At 43.4% G+C, this 23,709-nt stretch overlaps 1 protein-coding gene across 2 annotated transcripts in view; it reads left to right on the plus strand.

The window, feature by feature from the left end:
- Window positions 1-23,709, plus strand: part of efna5b (ephrin-A5b) — a 95,557-nt gene that overhangs the window by 52,438 nt on the left and 19,410 nt on the right. For both annotated transcript variants that reach the window (XM_030105674.1, XM_030105675.1), the window contains exon 2: window positions 22,828-23,120. In XM_030105674.1, coding sequence (XP_029961534.1) covers window positions 22,828-23,120 — 293 coding nt within the window. The remainder of the gene's footprint in view (window positions 1-22,827; window positions 23,121-23,709) is intronic.

Raw genomic sequence — 23,709 nt, forward strand, 5'->3', positions numbered from 1 at the left:
GTTCCAACCACCTGTGTACGCTGTTTGCAGGATTCCGTTTGCTCAAAAGGAATAAAACCTTTTTGTTCTCATGTGTTTCTGATTCTGCAAAGAATTTTTTTTTTCGACAAGAAAAGAGGAAGCAGGCTGTTTCTTCTGCATAGCAAATTAAGTTACTTCACCAGAAGAATGTCTTAAAATCTTGACTGCCATCATTGATGAAAACTTCATCGATTAAATACAGAAGTGCACACTTCAATTCTTCTTGAAGGGTGAATGCTGAGCCTCCCATATAAAGAAGACATCTATTTTATACAGCATGGATCCCTGCACGGCTTTTTTGTGCTGGTAATACATTCACTAACATTGTCAGACAGGCGGATTAAAGAGGCTTCAGGCAGTTTATGAGCTTTTAACTTGAGTTAAGGAGGCTATAACTTTATAACTGCAACATTCAGGTGATGGTGAACAACCAAGTGATGTAAATGTCAAGACTGGACCAAGTGAACCTTTGCGCAGAGAGCCTTGTGCCGTTGTAAAAGTGTATACCGCACCATGCTCATCTCCAGCACTGCTGCTGGTGTGCTAGGAAAGCAGATTGGATCTTTATGTGTACTGTATGGATTCTCCATTGATACTTTTTGGTAATAAAATCCATTCAGCAAACCAGACTTATTTTGCTCTCCAGGTGTTGCTCTCCTACATTTGTATTTGTATCGTTGCTACATACATCTAACATAATCCCCTCCAGCAGTGCTCCCTTGAAGCTGGCCTCTCTCATTGTTTTATGAGTAACCAAATCTAAGGAGGTGCTCTTTCTGTTTCAGAGATTTTGTTCTGTGCAAATAATATGAAGCAATTCAAAAGTCCCCCCCCCCCCCCCCCTTTTTTTTTTTCTCATGAATACTTTTGGGGGGAAAGGAGTGACTTTGTGAAACAGCTCTGATCAGTTTCCAGCCTCTATTGTCAGTGTTTTTGTTCGGTCCCTCAGTGGACTGATGAGAGCCTGACATGATTTACTGTAGATTTATTGGGAGTCTCTCTCTCTCTCTCTCTCTCTCTCTCTCTCTCTCTCTCTCTCGCTCTCTCTCTCTCTCTCTCTCTCTGATTCTTTGTCACTCACTGCTTACTGTCATTCTGCTCCATTTTCTGTTGGTCTTTATTTGCCTTTGTTTTTTACTCCATCTCTGCGCTGACTTCCTCTCCCTCTCTCTCCTCTCTAATTCTATTCATGAGAGGTGCACACTCCATCATTCTGTCTCCCTATATCTCTGTCTGCCCTTCATTTTCTCCACACCTTTCTGCACTGAGAGAGGGGGAGAGGTACAGAGCAGAGAGGGGGGGATGGGGATGGGAGAGATGGACAGATTAGGTGACAGTGATAAGCGATCGATCTCAAGGCCAAACAGCCCGGGGAGCCCCCCTCCGCTCCCCCTCTTCTCCTTCCTCACCTCCCCTCCATTCTTCTAGTCTTTCCCCCTCTCTCTCCTCAGCTGCTGGTCTTCCCTCTCTTCTTTCTTGCTAACCTTTATTCCCTTCAAACTGACAAGGGTTCATTAAGGGTCCACTTTGTGTGTATAAGTGCATGTAAGTGTGTGTGTGTGTGTGTGTGTGTGTGTGTGTGTGTGTGTGTGTGTGTGTGTGTGTGTGTGTGTGTGTGTGTGTGTGTGTGTGTGTGTGTGTGTGTGTGTGTACGCACACTTATGCCTGTCTGCCTAGTTGATAAGTCATGAAGGATGGCTCCCTAAGGTGCCCCTAAATAGCTTTTAGTGGCTTTCGATCACACACACACACACACACACACACACACACACACACACACACACTCACACTCACGCACACACACGTAAACACACACGGGGCTTATTAGCGTTTTCCTCGAGCACAGAGCACTTTGTTGCTGATTGTCGGACAGTGTTTCACACATGTTTGATCTGTGTCTTCATTCATATGTCGGTTGTTGCTCTTCTTTGATAACTCGCATGAAGTCCTCAGAGAAGAGTCTTTCTTTCAGCCGCTCCCCTGTCACACCCACCTCCCATCAGGCCCCGTGCGCCTCCAGAATCTGCCCGCCGCAGCATATTGCCCTAACGAGGTTGTCTATTGATCAAGTGATGCTCTTTGTTCTGGACACCTAAATGGACCTTCAGCCACTCTCACTATGTCTTTATGGGAGTAGTTATGGCTTCGGCCTGATTACAATAGAAGCACTTAAAATGCTCAGCTGCTGATGTTTTATGCAGGGGCATGCTCAGCTTCAGAAGTGTATGTCTGCTATATCACAGCAGACCCTAAGTGTTTGCATTTTTCATGGCGGTACACGCTGGTGGCTGGTGCTCCGTTTTCGATGTGAAGAAAAACATGTTTTGTGTCTTTTGTGCTCGTTTGTCTCGTGTTTGAAGTTCCTGTGTGCTGTATGTGCATTTTGAAATTCTTTCTGTGCTGGTGTGTGTTTGTGTACATGTGTACATGTGTTGGCATGCCCCCCCAAGTGTTTGTGCCAGTATAATTTAAAATCAACCGAGTGTGACAAGGCAGCACGTGAAAAATATTACACACAATCCTTTTTGCTAAATCCCAGGTTTCTGTCCCTCTACCAGCACCATCGCCTCCCGTTCCCTGCTGCATCCCCCAGATAAATAAGCCTTTCCAATCAATCACTCCTTCTTCTGTTTATTCTTAATACACCCACTTCAAATATTTCACTGCGGCTGATGAATTATGAAAGTGCCGCTGACGTTACGTATGCGTCTGCACTTCCGACGCCATCTGTAACGCCGGCCGGCGAGTTTCGCGGCGGCCTCCACTTTTGTTGCATTTTGTGAGACGCTGATTGTTTCTGGTATTACATTGATCCATTGTCATCTGTCAAATTTGCTAAAACGAGACGTGCAAGTGCTCTCCGTAGTTTAGCAGATGCCTCCTCTTCCTCTTCTGCCTCGCTCGCTCGCTCGCTCGCTCACTCTCGCTCGTGAGCTAATGTTTCACATGAGCCTATTTCAGTCAAACAGCATGAAGCCAGAGTCTGATATTAAACCCACCCGGGTGTAGCGCGCCGCACGCCGCATGCTGATATGCAGAACAGCAGAGATGGTCAATTAGATAGCAACATCTGATTTTCATTTCTACCACTTTAATAATCTGTCTCCTCATTTCTTCTTTTGCCGTTCACCTTGTAACATCCTCTTTCTTTCTAAATCAAAATCTTTTTTTTTTTCTGCTCTGATATGCTTTGTTGAAATTGAAAAAAAGAAAGATAGCCTTGAAGCTTTTTTCTTATCTTGACATGTCTTTTTCCTCACTCCCCAAATATCTGGCAGCTTTTTTTCTTCTTTCCTGTAAGAGAAACAAAAGGTCAGCAGTATTTATGGCTGTTTGTATTTTCTTTATCTTATAGTATAATGAAAATTTCAACTCACGGTGTAAAAATGAGGAGGAGACCACATCTGTAAACAGCTGCGTAATGTTGGAGACTGTAAGGAAAAAAAAAAAAAAAAATGCAGATGTGAGGTGTGAGCAGGGATTGGTGTGCAGAATGATTTGTGTCTGAATTGATCCTTTACACCTGTGGGGGGATTCATCCAACCCTTCTGCACCGCCGCCTGGATATGGACCGTGTCTTTGCGCATATACACACACTTGACTAATGCCTCAACTGGGACATCTCACCCAGGCATGTGTGTGTCTGCGTGTGTGTCCGTGATGAAGGGGCCCCCGCTGTGCCATGATGGGGACATCAATACCAGGCAGTTTAGGCTTTCGACACACTACTGTCAGAGTGTGGAGAGAGAGCAGCAGGTGGAGTGAGACAGGCACAAAATGGAGGGTATGGAATTAGCAGTCGCCTTTGGATTAGGTGGTTAGTCCATTGTGCTTGTGAACCCAATCTACGCTGTTGCAGAGAAGGCGTAAAGTACATCTGAGGAGACAGATTGCTTACATTATGCAGCGTTCAGCCAAAGATTATGAACTCAGTCCAGCTCCAAAGTATTGAAGACTGTACTGATAATGCACCATATGTGGCATAGGCAGTGCAGCATATGGTCCTGGTTGTTGTTATCATTAAGTAATAATTGAAGTCTCTTTTATCCTGATTGATAGCGATTTTATTTTACGAGGCCTTGCTGTACCCGGCCATGGCATGCGGTGAACGTGCAGTATGCTGTTTTGCAGCAGGAGGCCCTGACAGGCAGCTCAGGTCAGAGGATGAGATGAAGGAGACAGCTGGAGAGGAGCGTATGCTCCATCCGAGAAGGATGGAAGCAGGGATGGAAGGCATTCTCCAACCGGGCTAACTTTAGACCACACATGTCGGTAAACCTCCCAAAACCTGTCCACAACGTGTCAGCACTTGCCTCCATAAAACCCCCCCTTTGTGTGCGTGTGCGCATGTATTGGGGAGCACGTACCGGGGGAGTGATTCTCTGTTTGCTCACACCAGGCAAAGTGCAGAAACACACATCACCAAGGGTGCAAATCATTCCCTTGTATAACAAATCCCGCCGTCTCCGTGTTGAAATTTCACCGTCTTTCCAAAAGATTTCTGTTTCAATTTCCTCTTCTTCCAGGCAGGTTCAAAAGTTCACAAACTCACAGTTGGAAGCGTGAACAGAATATAGCCTGTGCCCTCCAAGACATGACCTACAGACCTTGTTTTAGCACCAAAACCTCTGAGTTCTCTCTCATGTGGGCAAAGCTGAACTAGGCCAATTAATTGTAATGAAGAACTAGTTTTGGTTTGGTAGGAATCAATCAGAATCTCTATTATCAGAAGGGTGATTTGCAAAGGGATTTGTGTTTATGGGCGTGACTGTTAAGCAGTCGAAAGCTGAGTTTTGTCTTGTGTGTGCAATGAATATGAACACACACTTTGACTTTTTCCCCCAATGAGTGGGTTGAATATAAATGTATCAAGATGTGATTGAGAATGATACAAAGCTAGGTTTGATGACACACACAGGTCCCAACCACGTGCTCTACACACACTCGTAACACTAATCGCCTGTGTCCTAAAACAAAGGCACCCTGTGCGTCTTTTAACCTGTTCGACACGACGCAAAGCTGCGTTAAACCTGCGGAGGTATTGCTCCTTCGGACTAAGTCCTTTAAACGGGGCTGAGTTGGGATCAAAGGCAAGGACAGGACGGGACGGCCTGCTCTAACTTTGGAAGGTATGATCCTCTCTGCTGCTCTTCCAAAGAGAGAGCGTGTGCAGCGCCAGCACATTTAAACATGCAAGCACCTTCTATAGTAAAATACATACAATAAGAGATTTACAATTCCCCATCAAGTGCTATATCTGTATCTAACTATATATCTATCTACAATGGAAAGTCAAATACACAGAAAATATATATACCAATTACCAAGAAACTTAAGTGTGCTTTTAAGGCAATGTTTCCGGTGAATGGATTTCTTAACCATAAAAAGTTAATATGCAGTTTATTCCCAATTGTTAACACTAAACAGGCATGTATGCTATATAAAATGTAGACAAGCCAAGGTCTAAGTGATCGAAAAACCTTCATAATAATAGTGATGCAGAGATAACTGCAAACTGGCCCTGAACTATATTGTTTAGCTGATGCATGTCATGTGCATGTATGCATTCAAATTTGTGTGTGTGTGTGTGTGTGTGTGTGTGTGTGCAAGTGCAAGCTCATGTCTATATTACATAGCGACCTTTACTGCCCTATATATCGCAGGCATTGCCCACAATAAGACACACAGCGCAAGTACCCGACACACCACTTAACCCCCTGCCTGGGACCTTGACAGCTTCTCAGTGGGAGGCTGACCCTGAAGGTCTTGAAAAACGCTTTGTTCATGCCAAACACACGCACACACACACACACACAAACTTGCCACATTAATACAGACTTACAATCTACACAGTCACGCACCCGCATGTGTACACAGTATAGGAGCTAAAAGGCCGCGTAGCTTTTAAACAGGCATGAGGAATTAGCGGAGAGGCCCGTGTGTCAGCTCCCCACTGACAAAAACATTGTTGATTCCCCCGGAGTTACAGCTACTGCTCCGTCCTCCTGACCGCATCACCATATCTCTCTGCCTCCATTTATCTTTTTTCTGACACGTGCATGAGCGGCAAGAGGCACATACATAAACACTGTATGTACTATTTCAGTAGTTTTAAGTAGGAATGTGGGGGAAAAAAAAAAAGAATTACTGCTGCTTCCTAATGAAGTGTCTGCAGGTCTGTTTTTCCAGAAGATTCTTAAAAGCAGAATATGAGCAGAATCAGTAATTAGTAAAATAGGTTTAATTGCAAAATTCAGTAAATCAGCTGTTGCAGTTATAGATTATATATGAAGACTTGCACATTAGAATCAAAAGCATTTAGAGTTATGCTTTTTTTTATTCCCTTTGCATCTCCAGAGATATTAACAGTATAATCTTGCATAATGAAAAACACCAGGAAAATCCACATGTGGCATGAAAGTATTTTTGTAGTGGCGGTGGGGGGATTGCAATTTGTTTCAAGCTCATTGCTGCATGTCACTGCACTCTGCTCGCCTTTTCTCCGTTTATGGCTGTTCTGCACATGATCAAACTATTTAAAAGCGACCTTTTCATTTCTAGAAAGAGCCGCTCCCCGTTAGAAAACACTGGGGCTGCTGCTGTGGGCCGAGGTCGGCTTTGAAGGACTTCCATCATCTCTCCCTAACGGTCTGCTCTTAAAACACTCTGCCTTTTACAATCAGCAGATGCTCTGCAAATTACCTCCTCTATCGCTCCACTGCCACATCAACCACATCTCCTGTCTGGCAGATCTCCGGTTCAATAACAGAGTCGTAACATTGAGGATGCTGGTGAATTTTGATTGTTGTTAAAAGTTATGATTGAAGTTGAAAGTTGTTATCTGTCTGGAGAAAGAAAGGCCGGGCTACAAAGTCCAGCGCAATCAGACAGTGATCACTGCGATAGGTTTCCACTGCTATGATAAAAGTATTCCTTTAACTCTTGATCAACCAAATGTTGAAATTAAAAAAAGAAAGAAAAAAAAATTAAAACTTGATTTGGGTAGCCGCCAGGATGATCGCTATCTGAGAATATTCCCGCTTTCGGTTATCTGATTAATGTGTCACCATATTTTCCCAAAGCGTGATTGTGTAGACTACATTATTACCGGGATGGGTGTACACTGTCTAGACAGATGCAGATAATAGCGAGGGCAAAACACGACATGATACGACAAAACATGTCATCACGGACCGTAAGCAGCCGACACAAGTATGCATCAGAGAGTCCTTCATCGCAATGAAATAAAACACTTGTATTGTGAGCGGCCCTGGGAACACCATCTGAAAGCTTTCCAGAGTTCAGACTGTTTTTAGTCTGTTGAGCAACAGCAAGGTGGTGTTTAGGTGTTGGACCGGTTTTTCTCTACTGTGAGACTCCAGTGTTGTTCTACAATTTCACTGAGCAACCCCTTCGAATGGCCTTGAGACAGTAATTAGCGTGAAAACGAATGGCAGCTATATCCTCTCATTAAGTGAACAAGCTAGATCCATTAGGTGAAATACTTTTGCCATATTTACAATGAGTTCAAGTGGAGGAGGAAAGATATAGATGACAGCGGGAAGCTGTGAGACAGTCATCCTTGGGATAGAAATCCCAACAAATTTTGTCCTATAGTTTCAAGTCAAACCAGGTTTTAATCTAAACTAACTTGCTCACCCTGTTTCGAGATGAAAATGTCTGTGAAGAATCAACATTTAAAGTATGACCCTGGAAATAAAAGCATCAAAAGCAAGGGAGGAGAAATGAATTCAAATTAATGCTCCCTACAACAAATTGAATTATTGTCAGTCAGCCTGTCAAAACTGTTTACAGCTCCTCTCAGAGTTTGATGAATTTAGACATTATGGTGCATGAGTTCACATTAGAACACTTTTTTTTTTTTTGATAAACTCCTGTCTGAACCAAGGCTTTTCAGTCTGAGAGGCAAATGTTGAGTGATGCAAATAATTTCTGTCCCTCTCATCTTATTTAAGTTAACTTATGTTGTAAATATCATTCTTTATTTATATAAGCTGATTTTAATTTACAAATTAATACATCTTTTGAACACATTTGACCTTTGGTGACTTTTTTAAAGTCAGTAACTCTTCCAAGTTCAAATCAACAGGTTTGTCCTGATCACTGTTTCTAGAACATTATCTGCTGGCTCCTCAGTCTGTCCCTACACCCATCATGGGCAGCGATAGATATCAGTGGTGCATTTTTTAATTTATTATAGTATTAAAAAAAAAACACTTTATCCAATTCGATTTGTGCAGAAATAGAATAAAACCTTTGCTTTTGTCTTGATTCTAACTTAGAAGAATAGCAATTTGATGACTAAACTTCCCAAAATTCAAATAAAAAAGTGTTTTACTCATAATCTATTAATAAGGTAACGCCTTTAATGATTTTTAGTCAACACAAGCATTTTCTTACAGTTTCAGGACATGCATGTTTTAGCTGGTTATGTTGCTCATTATGTAATTCAGAGGGAGAAGCAAGAACTGAGCTCTTTTCAGACTGTTGTATAACCTTCAAATGTATCCTGTGGAGCTGAAGCAGATTTTCTTGGAAAAAAACTCCCAGCTGGGGTCAAAATTATGTTTTTCTGCTCATCGAAATGTTAAAAACCACAAAATGAATGTCCATTTTTTTTAAAATGACCTCCTTATTAAACAATTATCGTTACATTTTACAACTATTGTAAATTATAAAATCGTGCATGAGTGTGTTGATTGAAATAAATAGCATTTCAGCAATTACTGAAAGGTGAAGCATGCTGTGTGATATTTATCTTTGATGCTTTTGTAGAAATCATGTTATAATCTGTAAGCAAGAATGAGATAAAACTTATTTTATGAAACTGATGAACAGCGTTTTAGTATTTAAAGGGGAATTTAAATTTGATGTGTGTGTTCTCCTCTGGTGAGATGCATCAGAAAAGAAGCAGATACATTTACGAGGTTTTTCAGATGACAACAGTGATGAACAGACACGCTCGACTGTAGCTACAATCTGTCGGTAAAGCAATCCCATCACCCAGATAAACACGCAGCAGTTACCACTTGGCTTCCCATGGCTCCACTGCAAATGCTTACATACCCAGCTCATCTTAAATCTGCTGTAATCACAGAAAGCCCGGCACATGCTCCATGCCTGAACGCACGCACAGCAGCTCGGAGCGTTCTGTTAGCGGTTTTGTGAACTGTGAAAGGAGCAAGGGTTTTATGAAAGTGGTGACATTATAACATCCTGACACAGCTCCATGGCAACCCACCTTGAAGGTCAGTGTGTGTGTTTTCCCCCCGTGTACGCGGCGAGGAGATGCACGGTATATAAGGGTCTCGGAATGGGTCAGCGGGCGCGTTCGCGGTCGTGTGTGAGTGTTAATGATCAGTGCAACTGGTGAAATTCAGCCACGCTGAGATTAGAAACAGCACAAGCCAGGCACATGCGTGTTTGTCCTCTTTTCCATCGCTGCTTTCAGTGTTTTTCATCACTTTCCCTTACCCACATATTCATTTGTTTCCTTTATACACCCTTCCATCTCTTAGAGCTTTTAAAGCCTCTTCCCTTGCACCGTCCTCTAACTCTGCATCTCTCCCACACGATGCTCTGCCTTTATTTTCTCTGTCCATCTCTGCCCCTTGCTGCCAGTTTTCCTGCTCGCTCCACTCCTCCATCCATCTGCTGATCATTTGTTGTATGAGACAGAGTAGGGAGTGCTTACATGGCAACCACAGAAGAACAACAGCGGGCCAACATTTCTCCCATAACACGGCGTTTACAGGTGAGCAAAGGGAGGAGGGTGAGGAAAGATAAGGGAGTGAAAAGTGTTGGTAGCATTTCTTGCGTGAGAGTGATCACCTGAACAGAGGAGTTCTGTGTTCTCCATAATTCTCTCTCCTTTTTTTTTCTTTCTTTTTTTTTTAAAATGAAGCAGAAAAATTTGTGTTTCAATGTGAAACTTAACAGAAACCTGTGTTGAATGAATTCAAACTCAGGCGAAGGGTAATCTTGTAGATATGGGTTTTTTTTCCCAGTAAACAAACACATGCAGTTATCCTAAAATTCACCTTCATGGCCTCCATGTTTCCATTTTAAGATGCTTTTTGGAGGAATAACTCCTCACACTGCATCAGGTCCAGTAAGATGTACAAAAAACCCAGCAATCTTATCCACCATGTTTATGTCAAAGCTGGTTGACCCTCAGAAATCTTGATGTTTTAAAGAGTTTCGTTTCATATGAAAAACATTACATGAAGAAATGTGCAAAATGTTACTTGAAAAGTGTTTTGAATGCATTGCAACCGAAGTGTTGTCTTGTACGTGCAACAATCCTCTCAATTGTATGAAAACAATTAAACGCAGCCAGAAAACAGCGTGCACTTCCATTCCGGCAGCTGTGGTTTTGTTTTCAGGCAGGTGACTGCTCCATCTGGTTTGAAGAGACCCTTTTAGCTCCATTCATGGCTTCACACTGGGGACATTATGCAACGACGCCTACTGTTCACAAATGCAAGCATGCACCTGGGACTGTTCTGTGTTGACACGTGCACGTTCAATCCACACATCAAAGAGTTTAGGAATGTCTCGTCTAAAGTATTCATTGATTAGCTGATACATAGTTACTTTTAGTGTATATTAAATCTCCTCAAACATATTCAGAGTAAAGCTGTCAATAAGAAACAAGTGCTACAGGTTTTAGCTCTGCTCCTGTTTGAGTAGGAAGCCCTTCTCTCCCTTTCACTCACACATTAGAAGACATGTTACACGACTCAGAGTTGTTTCATTGCTCCTGTTCTGTCCCGGCTGCCAAATAGCCTGTCACTGTGAAACAATGACTTATGATTAATGGCCAACACATCACGCCGCTCAATGATACGCGGCTATTAATTGATGCTAACTGCCCATGTGTGACGGCGCATGGATTCGGCTGCCGCCCGGCGCGCTCGCCCTCCGTGGTGCCAGTAAACATGTCAGAGTTTACAGTATTTACAAAGGGATTGAAGTGGGTTTGGTGCAGCAGTGATTCAGAAGGATCGCCCGGGGGCTTGACAGGATGTTGGGGTGGGGAGGGGGGATGTGTCATTTTTCCCCGACTTCCTTGGTGATGAGGGGGAGACATAAAGAAAGCCTTTTACGCACAGATATACACAAACCCACATACACATGCTCAGTCATTCACTCGCATATATAGCTAACAGACATCAGTGTTACGCACCCATAAAAACGGTTGTTTGGCAGAGTAGATGAGCTCAGAGGAAGTATCTCCCTGCCTTTCTTTTTTTCTCTCTCCCTCGCTCTGTTTTGGACTCGAGCTGCAGCATGCTGATGCAGAGTACATCAAACACTCACTAGAAGCTCCGCATCTCGCTGTTTCACTCAGCACCGAGAGCAGAACAAGAACTTGTCTGTCACTGCTCTTAATTCATTGTCTCCCTGGGGCAAAATGAGTGCTGACAGACATAAATGGCAGAAATGAATATTGTAAGATCACAGTCAAGGGTGTGTGTGTGTGTGTGTGTGTGTGTGTGTGTGTGGTAAAGAAGGAGAAGCAGAATAGGATGAGATGGGTGAATGACTAAAACTGTGAAACTGGATGTGAGAAGGAGACATGGAGGAATGCGTGAGTCTGTCCCTGTGTCCCTCATGGCTGACAGTCAGTATATTATACTGGGCTGACCACCTGCTCCCAGCCCGGAGTCCATCCTCCATAAAGCTGCAGCAGATGGACACAATAAAATGCACCATGACCAGCAGCTATGCTCTTGTGAGCATGTGTTTGTCCGTTACAGCAGATATCCCGTGTAAATATATTAAAATATGGCTACATTCACGCCCCAGCCTCCCCATGTCCCGCAGGCAGCAGCAGTAATATGTGATACTTTATAGGCCTGATGTCACCGCGTCTTCCCTCGCGACCCCGCCCTGGGTCGTAAGCCTATCGGCCTGTTAGCCAGCGAGGTATGTGGCTGTCAACTCATACGAGCCGACACTCTTACATGTTTTCCCTCTGACTTCACCGCTCAGCTTTTCATAGTTATCTCCTCCGCCCCGCCGCAGCCGGGCGATACTGTATTATACCATCAACTCAAAGGTAAATTAAGAACAATTAGATTTTATCTTACACGTTACTTTATAATTTATCATAATTTCATTACACTGTATTGCAAAGACACAGGTCATTCCTATTAATTTCATTGCATTCAGTCATTTATTGGTATTTCTGTGTAAGTTTCTCTGAACCTTTGGTGCATTCACAGTATGTTTGGACACTTCTTTTCTCCATTTAATCCTACGGTGGCCCTGAGGTGCAAAACACAACGGCAAATGAGAAAACACGAATGCAAATAAGAAAACACAACACAAAAAGAGAAAACACAACGGCAAATCAGAAAACACAACACAAAAAGAGAAAACATAACGGCAAATCAGAAAACACAACGCCAAATCAGAAAACACAACACAAAAAGAGAAAACATAACGGCAAATCAGAAAACACAACAGCAAATCAGAAAACACAACAGCAAATTAGAAAACACAACACAAAAAGAGAAAACACAACAGCAAATCAGAAAACACAACACAAAAAGAGAAAACACAACAGCAAATCAGAAAACACAACAGCAAATCAGAAAACACAACGCCAAATCAGAAAACACAACACAAAAAGAGAAAACACAACGGCAAATCAGAAAACACAACAGCAAATCCGAAAACACAACGCCAAATCAGAAAACACAACACAAAAAGAGAAAACACAACGGCAAAAGAGAAAACGGAAATCGGGTGAAAACGGAAATCGGGTGACATCAGTCTTCTTCTTCTAATGATTTCCGGCAGGCTGTACGCTTGTTTAGCGCAATGCTGCCCCTTCAGGTTAAGTAGTGGGTGACATCAGTCGTCGCTGATTGGACGAAAGAATTGGTCCGTCCTTTGAACCGGAAAGAGTCACAGTTCGCCACTAAGCCAATGCCTCGGATCCTTAAGATGCAGTAAAAAACGCCTGTTTTTTTAATAAAATGCCGTAAAAAACGTGCGTTTTAAATCAGCAAGACGCGCGATTTTTACGTCGTTGATGTTAATGAGCTCTGCCCTCTGAAAAACACAGCCAATAAGTCTAATTTTTCTGAAGCCAATCAGCAGAGAGCACAGCGACACCAAAACAATGGATCCAAGACATTGCCAGCTTCTCTGCTAGAATAAATGACTGAAATTCAGAGGGTTAAAATATCGATTTGCACGAATTATAATCACCATGGCTGAAAACGCTGTGCTGAAAACGTGTGGGTAGTACAAAAAAACAAAACAAAACAACCCTTGATCATCACATTTTCAAAATGTATTAAGTTCATATCTGTACATACTTCTATATATTATAGCTCCAGTTATATTTTAGTAGTAGTAGTGTTATATTTTAGATCTGTTGTATATCAAGTTCAATGTTTTCTTCTTTTTGATTTCAATTACTTATTCTTTATTTGCAAATGTCCTCATTTATTTGCACCAGCTTGTTCTATGAGCCGCCATAACTAAATGTCTTCATGGTGAGATAAATAGTCTATTCTGCTCTTTATGAGGCACAGATCTGCTCATAACTGGGTAAAATTCATAATTTTTTTTTCTGACAGAAAAAAGTTTGCTGTTAAAGGTTTAGTTTCAAACCAGTCTTAGGAATTGTGCAGAGACTACATGCTTGTCAACATGAGACCAGCTCAGAAGAGTTGGTTGATGACAGGAGAATTGTTTTATAAGGCTGTATTTAGTGACAGTGTTGTTTAAAGCTGTAACAGGGTAATATTAAATCAGTACTGGCTTCTCCCTACATGTAGATGATACTGGCTCCACCTTACCTTTCGCTCTTCAACTGCAGTCAGACTGAAGTGTGTTTCCATAAAGCACTGTTACTGTAACGTGTCGCAGTGCAGAATTGTCTGGATTGAAGTTCATGATAATCACCATGTAAAATATTCAAAACACCACCCTGTACATCCCTTACAAATGGAGTTATTTCATTTCCGTTCAGCACCACTACTTAGAAAGAAATGCCAAATGCAAAAACACTGCTGTGCTTGTGTTGAGCAAGAACAAGTGAATTCAGACACATATGGGTGTGAAAACGGTTTTTATTGGAAAGGACATCGACACCACCAGTTGTTGAGCTGCTCCTGTGGGTTCTCGGGGTCTGGACCTGCAGAGAGACCCGCTGCAGGGACATCTGAAGGCCTGGCTCTGCTGCTGCTGAGAGGCCAAATCAGCCTCATTCAGCCTCGCTGCCCTGCTTCATCTTCAAGGAACTGCAGGTTCAGACGCCGCTCCTCCTGCTCCTCCTCCTGATGGACATGCCGTTCATCACGCTGCAGCTCCCAGCTCACCTAAAGCCTGAATTTCTCTCAGGGGCTCCGTCAGGTCTGGTTGGTGTTCCAGCCTCCTCCTGGGTAAAAAGCAAAGGGGGAAATAGAGCAGTTCAGCAAGACACTACCACCCATACCCTGCCTCCACCCATCAGACCCTGTGGTGCAGCTGGTGGAGACGATTTTGGACAGTAACATTGCTGGATGTAATTCCCAGGGTGTAAATGCAGAGTGTGGTCTATCAGCTGACTGCTCCGCACTTCTGTAATGGATTAAATATGATCTATTGTCGTTTCTCCAGCAGTTTTTGTTACTTCACCAGTTTGTGTTCACTGTAACACTGGACGAGAGACAGCTGTTCAGCGTAAACATCCACAGTTCACAGAGCAAACTGGAGCTGCAGAAACAGCAGCATAGATTTATTTCACTACTCTGCATCAATAGTACTGCACACTGGGCCCTGGATCCAGCTGGAGCAGCAGTGGTGAACGTATCAATGTGATACTTGATAGAATTCTACTTGATAGAATACCAGTATAGATGCTGAATCGTCTCCTGCATTATCTACAGCATGAACAAGGCTGCTGCTCACCTCCCAGCTGCTGGAGCTTCATAACACAGGAGAATCCGGCTGGAGGTGGATGCTCCATCCTGACGACGCTACATCTCTCTCCTCCACCCCTGGGCCCAGAGGAGGACGACTCCTGTCCTCCTGCAGAAACGTTACACAAACCACATGAAACACCACAATGCTACATGGCTGGGTGCAAAGCTATCTAGCCTAGCCGCGTGCTAATGCTAACCAGCTAGCGCGCTGCGTGGATACACTTTTAAGACAAAAACCTCAGATTTCAGTGGTGGATAGCGGCATGGTAACACTGGTGGTTGTACAGTTCAGAGTATTAAAACTTACCATCAGCTCCATCTCAGCCGCAGTCCACACAGCCTCTCCTCCGTTTCTTGCATTTTGCGCGGTGCTGACCGGGTCTGGAGCCGATAGAGAGCAGCCGCTCGGAGAAGACAGTGTTTTTTTCCCTTTTTTTTCCCCATTTGCGGTGATTTTTTTTCCCCCTTTTTTCCATTTTAACGGCACCGTTCGGTTCCGTTGAACCTCCTCTGCAGTGATGGAAAGCAGCCGCTGCTCCTCCGGGGAGGACCGGTGTTCAGTAGACTTTTTGGAAAGGTTTGCGTTGCTGTCGCGGTGAGACCGGTGGAACGGATCGTCACAGATGGCTGGCTGCTTCGCGGGCTAGAACGCCGCATATCCGATCCGAACTGACCAGACCTGAACCGTACCGAAGCTGTGGAAAAGGGGCTTCAGTGGCGAACTGTGACTCTTTCCGGTTCAAAGGACGGACCAATTCTTTCGTCCAATCAGCGACGACTGATGTCACCCACTACTTAACCTGAAGGGGCAGCATTGCGCTAAACAAGCGTACAGCCTGCCGGAAATCATTAGAAGAAGAAGACTGATGTCACCCGATTTCCGTTTTCACCCGATTTCCGTTTTCTCTTTTGCCGTTGTGTTTTCTCTTTTTGTGTTGTGTTTTCTGATTTGGCGTTGTGTTTTCGGATTTGCTGTTGTGTTTTCTGATTTGCCGTTGTGTTTTCTCTTTTTGTGTTGTGTTTTCTGATTTGCCGTTGTGTTTTCTGATTTGCCGTTGTGTTTTCTCTTTTTGGGTTGTGTTTTCTGATTTGGCGTTGTGTTTTCTGATTTGCTGTTGTGTTTTCTGATTTGCTGTTGTGTTTTCTCTTTTTGTGTTGTGTTTTCTGATTTGGCGTTGTGTTTTCTGATTTGCCGTTATGTTTTCTCTTTTTGTGTTGTGTTTTCTGATTTGCCGTTGTGTTTTCTCTTTTTGTGTTGTGTTTTCTCATTTGCATTCGTGTTTTCTCATTTGCCGTTGTGTTTTGCACCTCAGGGCCACCGTATAATCCCACTGAATACTGTTGAAGCACACTGTGTTGCCACTAGTGTTGCTTCCTGGTTTGTGAGCTTCTTAAAATGCTGGAAACACAGTCACCTATTATCAGCTGTAATATGAGTACCTCAGAAGGTGGTATTTCATTTCTTACAGCACACACACACACACACACACACACACACACACACACACACACACACACACACACACACACACACACACACACACACACACACACACACACACACAATAAGAAAAATGTCTTCCATCTCAAGGTCCCAAATTGCTAAAAATGGGCGAGCTGGTGAGGAATTAAATTTCTCAGTCAAGATGATTGTGGAGTGGAAACATGGATGCAGTTATCAGTTGTTCACCCCCTCTCCCAATTACACTCTCTTGCCATCTGTAATAAGGTGAAAATCTCTCTGGAAAGCAGAGTCTCTTTTCTCACGGCTGTTCAGTGTAACACAAATGATGAAGTGTCTCTTTCTCGCAGCCCTCTGTCTCTCTCTGTCTGTCAATTCTTCCCTTTTCTCTCTCTCTCTCTCTTTCATCCTCACACCCAAACCAATCATCTGCAATTAGACAACTGTGCACACTATCAGGAGAAGTGTTTGCAATGGCTCCGGTGCTGACAGGTCCTGAACAGGAGTTTGCAAAGTTTACAAAAGACAAAGTTCAGTAGTAGTTCATCGCTGCTTGGCTAAACATATTTCTCCCTCTGGATGGATATCAACAAATGACCTTTCCCTTTGGGAACATGCACATACATCTTATAAACCCCTCTTTCTCTCTCTCGCATATGCATATCGACACATTCAACAGTTAGCAGAAGAAGTTTGGGAAAAAAAAAATAAAAGACTTGCCTTTTAAGGTCCCCGAGCATTTCTGGTTTCTAGGTTACTGTGATTTGATTTATCAGGCAACGGAACATTGCCTGAGGATATTGAATTGAAAATATATCAGATGTATGAATTTCAACAGGGAGAGGTCAAGTAATGTAAACAGATCTGATTTGGGGTCATGAGCAGGACTGAGCGGAGTGAGGAACTCGGGCAAACAGTGAAATCAAGAAAAGGGGTGAGAAAATACAGAGGACAGGGAGAAAAAAAAAGATGCAAACAAAGCTGATCTTTTATACTGAGGTAGGGGGAGCTTTGACTTTGTGATGCACACAGCTGTCAGCGGTGTTTAAGCGCGCCCGCCTTGACAGTTCTTGTCAAAGTCTCTGCAGCTGACGAACATGAAGCGGGACTGTTCCAAGCGTTTCTTTTTCCTCAGAAAGTTTCCACTTTTCACATTTTGACACGGTGCATTCATCAGTTGTCCATCCCGTAAGCAAAAAAAGAGTGTCATTACAATATTGCTGTGACACCCATGACAATCTCTCTGTAAGTTTTCATCCAGTGATGCCCTCAGGTTCAGCTTTCTGAAGTACACACTGGATCGCGTGGCGCTTCCATAGTTTCACACTGTGCATCTTTCATACCTTTTGAAACATTAAAGACAAGCATTAAAGATGTTTTTTGTGTCTGTTCCCATCCTGAAGGAGAGAACTGAATGTATAATTGTATTAATCCTTCAACATCCCAGATTAGTCATAAGTCTCCGCCTTCCCCTGTTAGTCACACCTCTGTGCAGTGGCATTTGGAGCGTCGCTCTGCGACGGCGGCACATTGAAAAGTTCCCTTTTCAATTGAATCCCACTTATTCAACTGGCTGGACTGGACTTGGATCGCTATCTGCCTCTGAGCGCCTGCTCTCCTCCTCCTCTGTCTTTCTCTTTCACTCAGGTTATCTATCTCTTTCTGTCCGTCTTGCTTTCTGTCTGCAGCCAACGATGCACAGCTCAGAGAAGTGGCTGATGGGAGTGCACGGGGAGTGTGTTTGTGTGCACGTGGAGCGTATGTGTGTGTGCGCACACACACGGCAATGTCACTGGGCTGTGTAATTGAAATGGAAATGAGCCAATCAGAGACTGCAGTGGTGTGCCACCTTACCATGCTTTCACTTGACTGTTTCAGCGTTCCCAAACTCACTCTCTCTATTTGTGACCCTGTGTTTGCATGCGCGAGTGTCTCCGTGTCCCTGTGTGCCAGTGAGTGTGTGTGTCTGTGTGTGTGTGTGCGGGTTTGTGCTGACAATACTTGGCCCTTCTGCTTTAGCTGTGAGGGCCTGAGGGGGCGGTGTGAAAATGTAATCAGTTGGTAATAAAGATTATCTCCTTCTCACTCTCTCCCTCTGTCTTTCTGTCAGTGACAAAGACACACGCATGCACACACACACACACACACACACACACACACACACACACACACACACACACACACACACACACACACACACACACACATGCGTGCCCACGCTCCGTGTCCAGCTGATTTCTCCGGCTTTGTGTTATGACCTGCAGCTCATTGGGACAGCTGTGGCATAACAAAGACATGTAATTATCACCATTTGACAATTAGCCTCCCATCCAAGTTTGCTCCTTAATTACCTATTTTACTGCTAGAAGGCACCCACTGTTATTCTGTGCTGCTAAATTTTCCCCACTAGAATGAAAAAAAAAAAAAAAAAAAAAAAAGATTGTTGCTCGTGATGATGCCAGAAGTATATCATAAAATTACAGGGAAATAATTGTGGAGGCTGGATGCGGGGGGAGTGTTTGTGCAGTAACAGAAGATGAAGGAGGCACAGCCCAGTTTTAATAGTTCTAACCTTATAATTTTGCTTCTTGTTTAAACATATCACCCTGCTGACTCCAGTCTGCAGTTCAGATCTGTGTATTGATCAATCAAAACTGGGATTAATTTCATGTTTGTTTCGATTTACGGACAACTCTTTACACTTTGAACCCACGGGCAGCGCATTACTGAAGACTCCACCTGTGTGTCTCCCCACAGCAACGCATGCCTCCTGGCTCAGGGTCCGCAACTGTCTTAATCCGTTGCTGGCTTTCACCAAAATATAAAATGTCTGGAGCCGCAAAACATATTTAACCTCCAAAATGAAGATAACGCAGAAAATGAGTCGATCCTCACTGATTTAAAAGCTCTATTATCCTCCAGGACTTTTCTGCATTTGGATGGATTTATTGAGCTTTTTTTCAATCTAGTGAGGTTTGACTTCTGAAACTCCATGTGACTGACTTGCAAGTGTCATAGTATGTGTTATAATGAATGTTTTTATGTTATATTTGTCTTGTTTATTTAGGAAATATATTTTTAGACGATTACATAGCTTGCAAAATAAAGATTTGAGTCTCCTTTGTTAGTGGATCCAATATATATTATGCTAATTTTTTTGTTTTCTCCTTTAATAAATTCATGCAATGTGTTGCCTTCTGTGTGACACACCATTTCACAGTGTGGAACAGTTTCCGCTTCTTGCTGAAAAGTGGGCGCTGTTTATCCAGCAGCAGCAACCCAACACTGCCGCCGCCATCGCCGTAAACAAGACACCAGCCACATCTTAACCTCCCACATTAGTCCCTTGATAACAGAGTTTTATAAGGACTATAAACACAGCTTTCTACAAAAATACTGGAGGTTTCCTGGGAAACATCTTGATGACAAACCTCCACTGAACAGAGCTGCAGAAAATTTACAACTTTGGCTGTTGCACGTTGTCACGCACGCACAGTTTGATTAGAATTCATTGTATTGATGAATGCAAAGACGTGATTTGACCAGTAGCCTGCGACATTCAATCTTGCTGTCTGTTTTTTTTTTTTTTTTTTTGCATTTCCCTCGACCTGTTTTGGAACCGGGTCCCCTCTCGCCCTCCGTCTCCGTTTCTCCCTCACACCTTCTCTCTCGCTTGGTGCCATTAGCAGCTTCTGGCAGTCGCACTGCTCTTCCTTTGCCAACGTGCCAGAGAGCTCACTGGACTGATAACACACCTAATGTGTGTGTGAGTGCAAGTTCGTGCACTTCCATGTGTTTGTTGCAACTCTGCCTGTGTGTGACCAAGTGTGTTGCATGTTACAAATGCCTGTCCTGTCCCTTTTTATGTGCTCACTCACCCAAACATCCTCTGCTTCATTTGCAGTCAGGGCCACAAGCCACTATTCTGACTGCTGAGGCAGGGAGAGAAGGGCAGCTGAAACATCACACACACCCACGCGGACATGCACACGCAATCCTCTTTTACACACACACATACACAAAAGCTGGGTGGAGCGGATGGTAGGATGTGACCATTAAGTCAGTGACATTTTAAAGCGGTGAGAGAGATGCAGAGCTCCTCCTGAACCTCCACAGACATGTTTTAAATGAAATGTTACAGATGAGCTGCTCCATGCCTCGGCTGTAAACACCCTCGCCCTGGTATTTACCTTACATGGGTAAACACAGAAAAAAAAATAACATTTCATGCTGGCTCATGCTCACATACACACATTCACACACAAATATACAGCGCAGAGCCAGAGGACACACATGATCACAGTAATGAGAAATGGCTTGGTTCAATTTGTCGCTTGATTGTTACATTAATCATTCCATTATACGGACACGAACTAAGTGACAAGCGAAGGCACCAAACCCAGATTTTTCTCAAATTGCTATTTGATCTTCAAAACAAGAGGTCTGGTTTATGGTGTGATTATTTTTCTGTGTAGCTTGTAAATGCAGACAGCAGACCGAGGTAAGCCGAGCAGGATGAGCACCCTCGCTGCATACAGAGCAATCCGATCTTTCAGAGATCCTCTCTCCAACGTCGCATTTAAACAACATCTGAGCTGCATTGTCGAGCAAGAAAGAAAGAGGGTCAGCAGAAAGTGACTGGAGAAAAAGAAAATACATGTCAATGAAAACATCGATAAGACCATTTTTAGAATCTAAAGCATACCTGAGAAACTGCTTTTTGCTTTTATTTCAAAGGCTCTTGCACGTTGTTGTGAGTGGGCTTCAACTGTAACGTTTTGACAAATTAAATGCTACAACCTTTCCTTAGAGGGAATCTGTGGGGTTGTAAAGATAAAGGGTTGGGGGCCACTGCTGTAAAGAGTCATTTTTTTAAACCTGTATTTACTTATGTTTTAATGTCAGTTTATAAAAATTATATCTTACTGTTATTTTACATCAAGAGCAGGAAAGTGTTTGCATTTCTCCTTCTTGAACCCGTATTCAAATAGGGATTGCAAAGTAGACACCAAACATCCAAGAATAACTTTGTTTTCTTTAGTGAAGTTTTTGAACCTAATAGAGATTTTTGTAGAGGAGGGCAGCCGCAGAGATTACATGGTGGGAGAAAGAGGTCACCTCCCTGCTTCAGTATGTTAATCCTGAGGCTCCAGGGTCCTTGGGATAGAATTATTTTTGCCCGTCCTATGCTCTTCCCCCTTGTGCGTTCTGGGGCTCGAGGAGCCCCTCTTATAGACAGCAGTGGCAGTTTTCAATTAAAAGTTTTGTCAAAACTCTTGTAAGGTTGTGCTCCGACAACATTAAGGACTGTGTCTCAATTATAAGCTCGCCACCACCTGGCTTCTGGGTGAAATAAATCACCGGTACCAGCTGGGCGTACGTGCACGAGTGCGGCTCCGGCGACGTTTGTTTGGTTCACGTCATTCCTACAGTCCTCGGAGTGTGTGTGCGTGCGCGCGCTTAATTGGGGGAGGGGGCTCTTCGCCGCAAGTTTACAGGTGTCCAACGTTTTCTCTGTGGTGCCCCCTGCGACCTCAAGGTCAGGGTCATATACCACCCCGGAACAAGCCGCACATTCACAACACAAGAAAAGCTCTCTAAGTATGGGAACAGTGAAAATTCCACAGATGACATGTTAGTGGGTGACAGAGAAGAAACTGTGTGTGTGTGTGTGTGTGTGTGAGGACATGCTTATGACAGTGTGTGGCCTTTTGACAAATCTCCCTGTATGGATTGAAACCCTCTGACCCTGTGTGGCCTCTTCTAGATCATCCGTGCTGTAAAGATGCCTCGGTGCACAGCCCTGGGAGACAGCCAGGCCCTGTATTTTTCCAATCATGACATTTACTGTCTGGACCATCCTGTCATCCCTTATCCCCGAAACCATTTCTACATTGCGCTCGCTTTGTTTTTCTTGAAAAATCCTCAAGTAAATGTTTCATCTCCCTCTCGCTCTCTCTTTCTTCAGAAACCTGTAAGTTTCCTGGCAAGCCCATTTTCTCAGAGTCGGGTACTTCAGTTTGCTATCATTCAGAAAGCATTTGTGTGTACGTGAGAGTAAATATCTGTTGCAGAGAGAGATTTATAGATAAACCAACCAACCCAAATTTATTGAGGCCACAGCTTGTGTGTGCCGGTGCTTGTAAATTTCCGCATAATACCGAGGAAGCGCTGAGAGGTACGACCTGCATTCTTGCAGAGCTTTCGTGCAAACAAAATTCAGGCACTGCCTGCGGTCTACCCCGACATGCAGATTGCATCAGGAAAACTCACTTAACGAAGTCTTATTTTAATATCGTGGTTTTTTAAAGTTTCGAAGCAATGCACTTCGAGGGGGAAAAAAAGTTAATCATTTCCTTTCTTTTTCTCTGTTTTTTTTTTTTTTTTCCCAACCAGGTTCCATCGTGGAGACTATCACATCGACGTGTGCATTAACGACTACCTGGATGTCTACTGTCCTCACTATGAAGACACAGTGCCTGAGGAACGGACGGAGCGCTACGTCCTCTACATGGTCAACTATGATGGCTACAGCACATGTGACCACACCGCCAAGGGCTTTAAACGCTGGGAATGCAACAGGCCGCACTCCCCAAACGGACCTCTCAAGTTCTCGGAAAAGTTCCAGCTTTTCACTCCTTTCTCCTTAGGCTTCGAGTTCAGGCCGGGCAGAGAATACTACTACATCTGTGAGTACATGCCGTGATTACGATTCTGTAAATTAAGCCCAAAAAGTTCCTTAAGGTCGAAAAACATTATTTTTATCTTGTTGTACTTGCATTTTTTTAAGGATGAGCAAGATAAACCTTGCCTCCCAACTAAAAAAAGTTCCTCTGTAATAACTATTTGTATTAAGTGAGTTCTAAAAGTCAGATTTTCTGATGCTTATTATTTCTGGACTCTTTAGGCTTGCTTCTTGTCCAGTGATACATCTGACTGCTGCACAGACAGCAGTTTCCTTTTAACAGTCAAACCAAGTGCTCAATCAATCGGGCTTTATTTGTATGGTACCTCTCAGACAGGTAAATGTAACTCAGAGTGCCTCACAATGGATCGACAGAAATAGAAGCAGACATACACAGACACAGACACGCATGTATTGATCAGCCATAAAATTACGGTGGGGTGAAAATCACTGATCATCTCTTTAGAAACACACCTCAAAGAGGGTGCGACATAGAAAGCAGCAAGAAAACAATTTGCTCTTGAAGTTCATATGCATTCACAAAATGTAACTCTTTGCAGTTTGCAGTTATCGGTATCTATAAAAAGCGGTTC

Source organism: Salarias fasciatus, chromosome 12 (genome assembly GCF_902148845.1).
Source record: "Salarias fasciatus chromosome 12, fSalaFa1.1, whole genome shotgun sequence".
Taxonomy (NCBI): domain Eukaryota; kingdom Metazoa; phylum Chordata; class Actinopteri; order Blenniiformes; family Blenniidae; genus Salarias; species Salarias fasciatus.